Below are 8,617 nucleotides of genomic sequence, written 5' to 3' on the forward strand. Positions count from 1 at the left end.
AGAGGAAAATTTTATTATTCTTCCAAATATGTTCAAGTGTATGTAACAATATTATGTCACGATTCAAAATGAACGTGATGACACTCGTCTTATCCCACCAAGACAAGTCAGCCTAAAACTCAACCGTTTCAATAAAATGTGAAATTTTATAATAAACTCAAAAATATCCCAAAATCTGGTTGTCCCATGTACAAGTCTCTAATGTGTTATAAGAAAATTGAAAGAAAAATACAAGTCTCCAATGACCTTGATTCTAGAATAGAACAAACTAATAAATAAGGATAAGGAGGTCTGCTGAGATGACAAGCAACTACCTCATAAATCTCCAAAAAGCCTCGAAAAATAAGAGAATGACAAGTACCACGAAATCCAGGCTCGTGACCTACAAAAATATTATAGAAATAAGGGGTGAGTACCAAACCACACGATACTCAGCAAGTAAACCTCTACACTCAAGCTAAGGAGATGAAATACGGGTACTACTACCACCACAACCATCAATTACAACCTTAACTAAAAAGACACTCCCCAATATCAGCAACACACAAGATCACGTTCATCAAATAGAGGTAACAATATATCAAGTACTTTCCAACCACCACTGAAATACATATTCATAATGAATGAAGGATGTCATGGGATGCAATGTAATATGACACCATGAAATGATATGCCTCAAAATACCAACTACTCTCTCAACCATATATACATGATACTTCTCGAAAATACATCGAGAGTTCATGACCCATGGGGGACTCGCGAGGTCCATATACCGATACGGACGATCTCAACGTGTTTGTGTGGACAATCTCAACGCACTATCATAAACCAAATAAATTTCGCACGAACGATCTCCACATGCCCAAATTATAATCATAACTTCACCATTGCATGAACGATCTCCACGTGCCCAAATAATCATAACTCGATCGCAACACGGATAATCTCCACATGTTAGACCTTTATTCATATCCAAAACTCATGTCAATGCATGTGTACAATATGATATCAAATAAAGGGGATGACACAACATCTCAATAAATCAAATGTCACTATTACATATAATCACCTCAATTATCACAATTATACAGGCTCAACAAAGAAAAGAATCACACACAATAAATCAAGTAAATAGTATATCAGCTAATGTCCATATGCTTTGCATTCTCGGATTACAATCCACATTCTATAATAATAAACTTCATACTTGTACCATTCTCGACCCATCACACAGAAATAATTAATCACATTGTCTTTTATTATCCCTTTTCATCATTAGCATTAATCATGGTGGACAAGTCTACCCTTCACCAAGTCCCAGTACTCCCAAACACATACCACAATAAATATACACATTTCATACACTTGACAAAGGTTTAGAAATCGATTTGTCTCAATTTATCGAACAATCACTTCAGGACTTTAGCCTTCCTTTTTTGTTGAAGTTCCAACTCAAAGCAATCTATTCAAATACATAATCACAATAATTTTTCGAAACTAACAACACTCATATTGCTATATTTTTGTCCTAGACCCGAAATTTCATAAATATTAAAAAGTTTACGAGAAGAGTCAAAATAGTTCTAACTCTGAAAGCGACCTAATGGGTCGTTACATATTAGAAAATGAATATAATAGAAATAGAGAAAAAGAGAGGAAATTTTTTATTATTCTTCCAAATATATTCGAGTGTGTTCAATTATACTCCTATTTATACTACTTTAAACATATTGACAACCTTTTAAGAATGTGTGAGAAAATTATGAGTTTTGCGAGATAAATGAAAATATAGTGAATGCGTGGTTATTACTACATATAACTAAGGAATTATACATTTAATTATGGAATATAATATATTTTTTCCATCTCAATTTATGTGACATATTTTAGAATTTAAGATTTAAATAAATTTATCTTTATTTGTATATAATTTAAATATTTTGATCGCATATAAATTTTATAAATAAATATCCATTGAAATTAAACGATTTAACTCTCGTATATTATAAATCGGAACAGTAGATTAAATATATTTTTCCTTAATAAGAAAAAGAAGGACTACTTATCAAAATGTTCTTCTTGACCTCGGACAGCACGGGCAGTCTTACGGGCACAAGCAACTGACCTATCTTGACCTATTCGTAATTCTTTTTTTTAATTTTTCATGAAAAAATGAATATATCAGAAAATTAAAAAAAGTAAAATTCACTTTGCACTCAGAAGAAGAAGGGAGAGGATCGAATTCGAAGATCTCATCAAAGAGGAAAACGAAGATTCATCTTTTTCAGCTCTCTTCGTTACTGTAAGTTTTTCTTGTGAAGATCGCTTATTTATTTCTTCCTTTTTTTTGTTGTCATTTTTAGCTAAATTTGATGCAAATTTTGGTGAATTTTGTGGAGTTTTATGGGGGAATTTGCTCTGTGGGAGCTTAAAGTGAAGTTTTATGGTTTGAATTATCCCAATATGCGGATTTGTTTGGGATACATATACAACTAGGGTTATCGTTTATAGAGTTGACTAGTACGATTCTGAGCTATGGAAGGTGAAAAATGTTTATGTTTCGTCTTGTAGCTGAAATGGAAAGGGTTTTTAGTATTGAGAAATTCTATTCTTCTGTAATGATACGTGTGCTTTCTTCAACAATTTTTTTCCATTTTAGCTGAATTTGAAGGAAAATTGGTTGAGTTTTATGGTAGGAGTTCTACAATGAAGTTTTGGTTTTGAATTATCGGAATTGGTGTGTGATTTGTACACATGTAACTAGGGTTGCTTTTGATAAGGTGGAGGAGCTGACTAGCATGGTGGAACTGAAATGATATCTTTTAAGTTACTTTCATGTTGCCAAGCTAGTGAAATGAAAGGATCTTTTATATTCAGAGATTTTTAGCTTCTGTTGTTGAGTTTCTTGAGGTAGTAGTGGTATAAGCTTTAAATATATAGAAGTAGGTACAAAAAGGGGAGATCTTTAGTTGTTCTAGGAAATTCTTTATCGAAGTTTGCTAAATTATGCAGTTTCCATTTTTCATAAAGGGTTGAGAATGTTTCCTTAATGATGAGTTAATTATTGATAGATAGTTGAAAGCTAATCTTTGGGCTGTTGGAAACTTTGAATGCTTGGTGGTAACGTCGGATTTATTGAAAGCACTTCTATTGTGCAGGTCTTTTCGACATCAATAGTACTTTCCTATATATTATTTTTGTTATTTCTCCTTTACATTAGCTTATTATTCAAACTCATGCATCCGAAATGGAATACACAACTTTAGATCAAACAGTGTATTTGAAGTAGATGAAGGGAATTTGGAATTACATGGTTTTTATGCCTGTTGAGTATCATCATGTCTGCAGAGGTGCTGCTTCATAATTGTGTTGCGACTAAAGTTACAACAAAGGTTGAATGATGTGTTAGTAACTCATGTACTTGCTTTTTTCAATGATGCTGGGTATATTGAAAGCTTATCAAAATATCATATGTTAATTTTACTGAGATTATTGTTCAAGTGCTAATAGTTTTGAGCTTGCCATTTATTAAGTTTCTCCAGCAACGTATACAACAACTTTAATACTTCCAAAATTTCACCTTTTCTAGTTTCTTGTTCCTTCATGCATGAGATCATGTTTTCAATTTCCAGCTTGAGAGACAATTATAATACAGATAATGCTTTAGATAGAAGTACTTAATGATATTTGCGTGTAGTATTGAAGTGATACTTTTTTTGGCTGAGCAGAGCAGAAGTTCTCCCTTGACATGTTTATTTTCTCAATTCACATTTTTTTTTGGGTTACTATGATGTCTGGGAGGCTAGCTTTCGTGCACCTTGATTCCAGGGATACATGCCACCTCCCACCAACACATGTACAATTTGTCCACCAAGGCTAGGACAGATGAGAAGAGATAACCTAGTGTTTTTGTCTTTGCTGGTATTTGAACTTGAGACCTCATGTTTCAACCAACTTCACATTCATTTCTCCCGCCGTATTTCAGTTTTCTTTCTTCCATGTTGTGTATGTACATGGAGAGCAGGATAATTTCCTTTACTTTATTGTTGAACTTAAACAAAGAATCGTTTGACTTTAAATGCCGATTCTGTCTAGTCTTCAGTTTTAGCTATTTTCTTGCTTTCGGAAACCAAAATCCATCATTTTGCGTAGAAACTGATTCTACCCTTTTTTGTAATGTGAAACTTCATAAACCCAGCAAACCATGTATTGCATACTGAATAGCCCAGTTTTCTCTGTTCATTCTGCATAACTTGGTAATAAATTATTTTCCTCAATATCACACTTCAGAATCAGGTAAATTACTATTGATGTTTAGGAATATAGACTTTCATGCATATCTGCAGAACACTCACTATGACTTCTCTATAAGTTGTGTGAACACTGTTCTTTTCCACTTGTTGTTAAAGATGTGTGGAAAGTTGTGTTTTTCCTTTGACTCTGGCTAGTCGTTGCTTGTCATTATAGGGTGGAAAGATACCCATCAAATTTATACATCCTAATATTCGTGATAGATTAAGAAAATTGATCTAGCTATGATTTTCTTTCTGTGAAGATATGAAATCCTAGTGGAGGCAAGAACACTAGGGGCTTGTTTGTAAAGCTAACCTTGTACATTCAATTTAGGTGTAATTGGGTGTTATGCACTGTTTGGACAGCATGGAATTCGGTGTAATTGAGGGAAGTAATTACACAATCCATTTTCCATGGGGGCAAAGAATTGGTGGTAGTTACACTTGTGACTTTTCAAAGTTTTTCTTTTCTCATCAAAAATATTTTGTATGAACACATACTTTTACTATACATTGGAACTTATTTACACAACAACAACAACAACATAAAAAGTGTATTTACCTTTTTATAAAGTTTATTTAGTTAAAAGTATAAGCATATCAACTATGTAATTACACATGTGCAACCCAACATGACACTGCAAGTATGATTTATGTGTTATGGCAAAAACAGGTTATGTAACTTTTATTTTTTACTCTGCATAATTACTTAGATGTGATATTACTATCCTAGTAATTATAGTTATTTCCAAACAGGTCCTATGTGATTTCTTCCCATCTGTGTAAGCCCAGATGGTCTTAGTTGGAGAGCTGGGCGGGTGGGACCATGGGACCTAGCATGTACCTGGTGTAATAGTTGAGGTGTGGGCAAGCTGGTCCAGACACCACCTTCGTTAAAATAGAAAAAATATATTGATGCTGCTAATCATTAGATATTATCTATATATGTAATACATGATGTGAAAATATTAGATGCTGCTAAATACACTGGCTGTGGTATTTTATCATTTGTAAGGTCAACCGAGTAAAGTTCTCTAAGATTTACATTTTCACAGAACATAATGATTAGATAGCACATCTCAGTGACTAAATTCCACCCAGTGTTGATGAATGTTTACTAGAGAATTAGTTGATGGAAGAATTACTAAAACTATAACAAAAGATATGTTCTAGTGTGTGTTTATCTTTTGATTTTTGTGCGCATATCAGGCTAAAGGCGTCCTTGTTCAAGCTTAGTTCACAAAAACATTACAGTGACATATAGTCATATTATATTGCGGTGGCAGCACAATGGACCCAGCGAATGAAGGAAACAACCTCAATAACAATCCTAGTCTTGCTTCAAAGCAACGGTTACGTTGGACCCATGAGCTACATGAACGTTTCGTTGATGCCGTCGCACAACTTGGTGGCCCAGACCGTAAGATCTCAAGTTTAATTGTGTTTTTTCTTTTTTATGTGAAGAATAAATAAAAAAGCTCCGAGGTAAAAGGATCCTTGTTTGAGTTGCTATCGAGGCAGACATCCTCTACTCTATTCTTTGAACAATATAGTAATGCAGTTACGTAGAGCATAAATAATTGTGATCTTTCCCATAATAATTTGTGTGTTTATATTTTTCCATTAATCAGTTTTTATGCTCTCTAGATGCATGCAGTACACAGAAAACTCCATATCAATAAATAATCAGCAGCAGGGGTGATTCTGTATTTCCACATTTGGGCTTTGATCATTTATTCGTTCTGACATTATTTCTTTTTTTGATTCAGGGGCTACCCCTAAAGGTGTTCTTAGAGTCATGGGTGTGCAAGGCCTAACAATTTACCATGTAAAAAGCCATTTACAGGTATACATGCTGCAGAAAAATATTCAGAACCAACTGTGACTCATGCTTTCTTTAAATTGAAATAATTCATTTTAGTTACTGATTTGCATTATTTGCCTGTTCATTCAGAAATATCGGCTTGCTAAATACCTCCCAGATTCCTCTTCTGATGGTAGGGTCCTTTAGAATTTTAAATTTCAACTACGTTTATTTATTAAAGCTTTAAAAGAGGCTTAATTCCTTTGAAAATGTGGTGATTTTGATGATCCTCCAGTAACACTTTTTGATATAATTTTTTGCCTGCAATTGTGATTACAAGGGAAACAATCTGACAAGAAAGAATCAGGAGACATGCTTTCCAGTTTGGATGGTTCATCGTGAGTAGATTATCCCTGTTTGCTGGTAGTTTATGAAGTTGCAAGCTTTGAATGTCTCATAATTTACAGTTTCACACTAATTTTCTGTATACACCCACTAGTGCCTATGCATTCTAAATTTGAATAATCTTTGCCTTTTTAGCTGAAAAATCTTCTTAAAACTGTTGTACTTTTTGTGATTTTAATAATGTGAACTGTTTCTCTTTTCTAGGACTGGTGTGCAGATAAATGAGGCTCTAAAACTGCAGATGGAGGTCCAAAAGAGACTTCACGAGCAACTGGAGGTATGTTCTCCTGGACTTATTGTACACATTTTGAATGCATTTAATGTTTTTGGATAATTAAAGCATGAGACAAAGTGAAACACACCATTTGATTGCAAGTTATTTTCTACCTATTTGAGAGTGTCTTTTCACAGTTGCCATTTTTTTAAGGAGATTTTCGCACCTGATTTTAACCTATTATTAACTCTACTTTTATTTTAAACTTTCCATTGAAACAAACATGCGTGTGAAAGATGTTTCTTCTGTTACTTCCCATTAATACATTAATTGAGGCTTAAATTTCTCATCTTTGGTTTGAATTTCTCTAGTCTTCAAATGTTGTCATATATACTCTATACTATCCGTTGTAGACATGAAAGAAGATCTTTTACTTGTTGCATTCCATTTTAGATTCTTTTGGTTTAAACATTCCATTTCAGATGAGAACATGTAAAGTAATTAACTATCCATTTTCCTACGTACCACACCTAAATCACATATTTTGTTTCTGATGGACGTAGCACATACTTATGGTTATGGAGATTGCTACCAAATGAAGTGGCCTTTTAGTTGCATCTTCAAACATTTCCCTTGAAATCTACCAGGACTCTTTATTGGGCAAACTGATATTTGTATGAGGATAACTTGTTTCATTTTGATTTCATCTCATATCATCAGTTTGTTAAACAGGAAGTTGTGAGGGACCTATGAAAGAACACACCCTCCAACAAGAGTTCCCTTTGAAAGTTATAATTAATTCTTAGGGATTTTGAAGGTTACTTGTTCTCACCTACTTCCTTTCTTACCCTTACAGGTTCAAAGACAGCTACAACTTAGAATTGAAGCACAAGGGAAGTACTTGAAGAAGATAATAGAAGAACAACAGCGGCTCAGTGGAGTTCTCTCAGAAGTTCCTGATTCTGGGGTGACTCCTTCAGCAGCAGGTGACAATGGTCTAGATTCCGATAACCGGACTGATCCAGGGACTCCTGCACCAACATCTGAGTCTCCTCATATTGATACGTCTGTACAAGAGCATGGCCGTAGCAAGAGCCTTTCTATTGATCAATCATTCTCCTCGCAACATGAGCCTCTTACTCCTGATTCTGGTTGCCGCGAGACTTCACCAATAAATAGCTCTGAAGGTGAAAGGTCATCAAAGAAACAAAGAGTGGGCACATTTACAAAAGCAGATATGCTACTGCCGCACCAGATATTAGAGTCGAGCTTGAGCTCACGATACGAGCAACCAAATCCTGTTTTCGTGGCGAGGGAGCAATTCAATCTCTCATCAGGGTTGTCTCTTGGCAATGAAGGACCAAATGTTCGTGGAAGCAACATATAGTTACTACTCCATGGACTTCAATTTAACTGCTCTTATGTAGTGTGAAAATATATGTTGTGATTTGGTGACAGAAGCTACTTTGCTTACTGAATGTGGTATGGATTAAATGTGGTTTATTCTCATGTAGTAATATTGTTTAATGAGAGCCTTAAACTTTAGGATTTTTCTTTATCATTTAGAGGTTTGAAGTTGTGAAGTCTTGCTGTCTGCACTAATGATGCTCTGAGAAGTGGGAACAATGCCTGGGGCACTGTTTTCGTACATGAACAATACATTATTTAGGGTTTCTTCACACCAGTTACGTGCCTCGGGTTTGGGGAGTTGGTTAGCCAAGTCAAACTTAAATGTACACCATCAAATCTCCTCTGAATGCAATTTACCATGCTACTGTTCACTATGAATTCACGACTGTCTATGAAATATATATATTTCATCATTCAAGCATCGTTCTATGACATTAGAGATGTCAGTACAAGTTAGTTAGTGGGTGATGTCTAATAGTTATGTATTATTAA

General features: G+C 34.5%; 1 protein-coding gene across 3 annotated transcripts; it reads left to right on the forward strand.

The window, feature by feature from the left end:
• Positions 1-1,743: 1,743 nt before the first annotated feature.
• On the forward strand, positions 1,744-8,298 carry LOC101257428 (myb family transcription factor PHL7). 3 transcript variants are annotated; one of them, XM_010314573.4, is made up of 8 exons: positions 2,103-2,302; positions 5,049-5,153; positions 5,502-5,712; positions 6,062-6,138; positions 6,247-6,289; positions 6,437-6,494; positions 6,706-6,778; positions 7,572-8,298. In XM_010314573.4, exons 3-8 carry the CDS (start codon positions 5,583-5,585, stop codon positions 8,100-8,102), a joined length of 912 nt encoding a protein of 303 aa, XP_010312875.1. In that variant the 5' UTR covers positions 2,103-2,302; positions 5,049-5,153; positions 5,502-5,582; the 3' UTR covers positions 8,103-8,298. The 3 variants fall into 3 exon arrangements, with proteins under 3 accessions (XP_004250431.1, XP_010312875.1, XP_010312876.1); XM_010314574.4 differs by lacking the exon at positions 5,049-5,153 and adding an exon at positions 4,627-4,726 and having other exon boundaries at positions 2,167-2,302; XM_004250383.5 differs by lacking the exon at positions 5,049-5,153 and having other exon boundaries at positions 1,744-2,302.
• Positions 8,299-8,617: the final 319 nt, after the last annotated feature.

The sequence above is a fragment of the Solanum lycopersicum genome, chromosome 11, assembly GCF_036512215.1.
Source record: "Solanum lycopersicum chromosome 11, SLM_r2.1".
Taxonomy (NCBI): Eukaryota; Viridiplantae; Streptophyta; class Magnoliopsida; order Solanales; family Solanaceae; genus Solanum; species Solanum lycopersicum.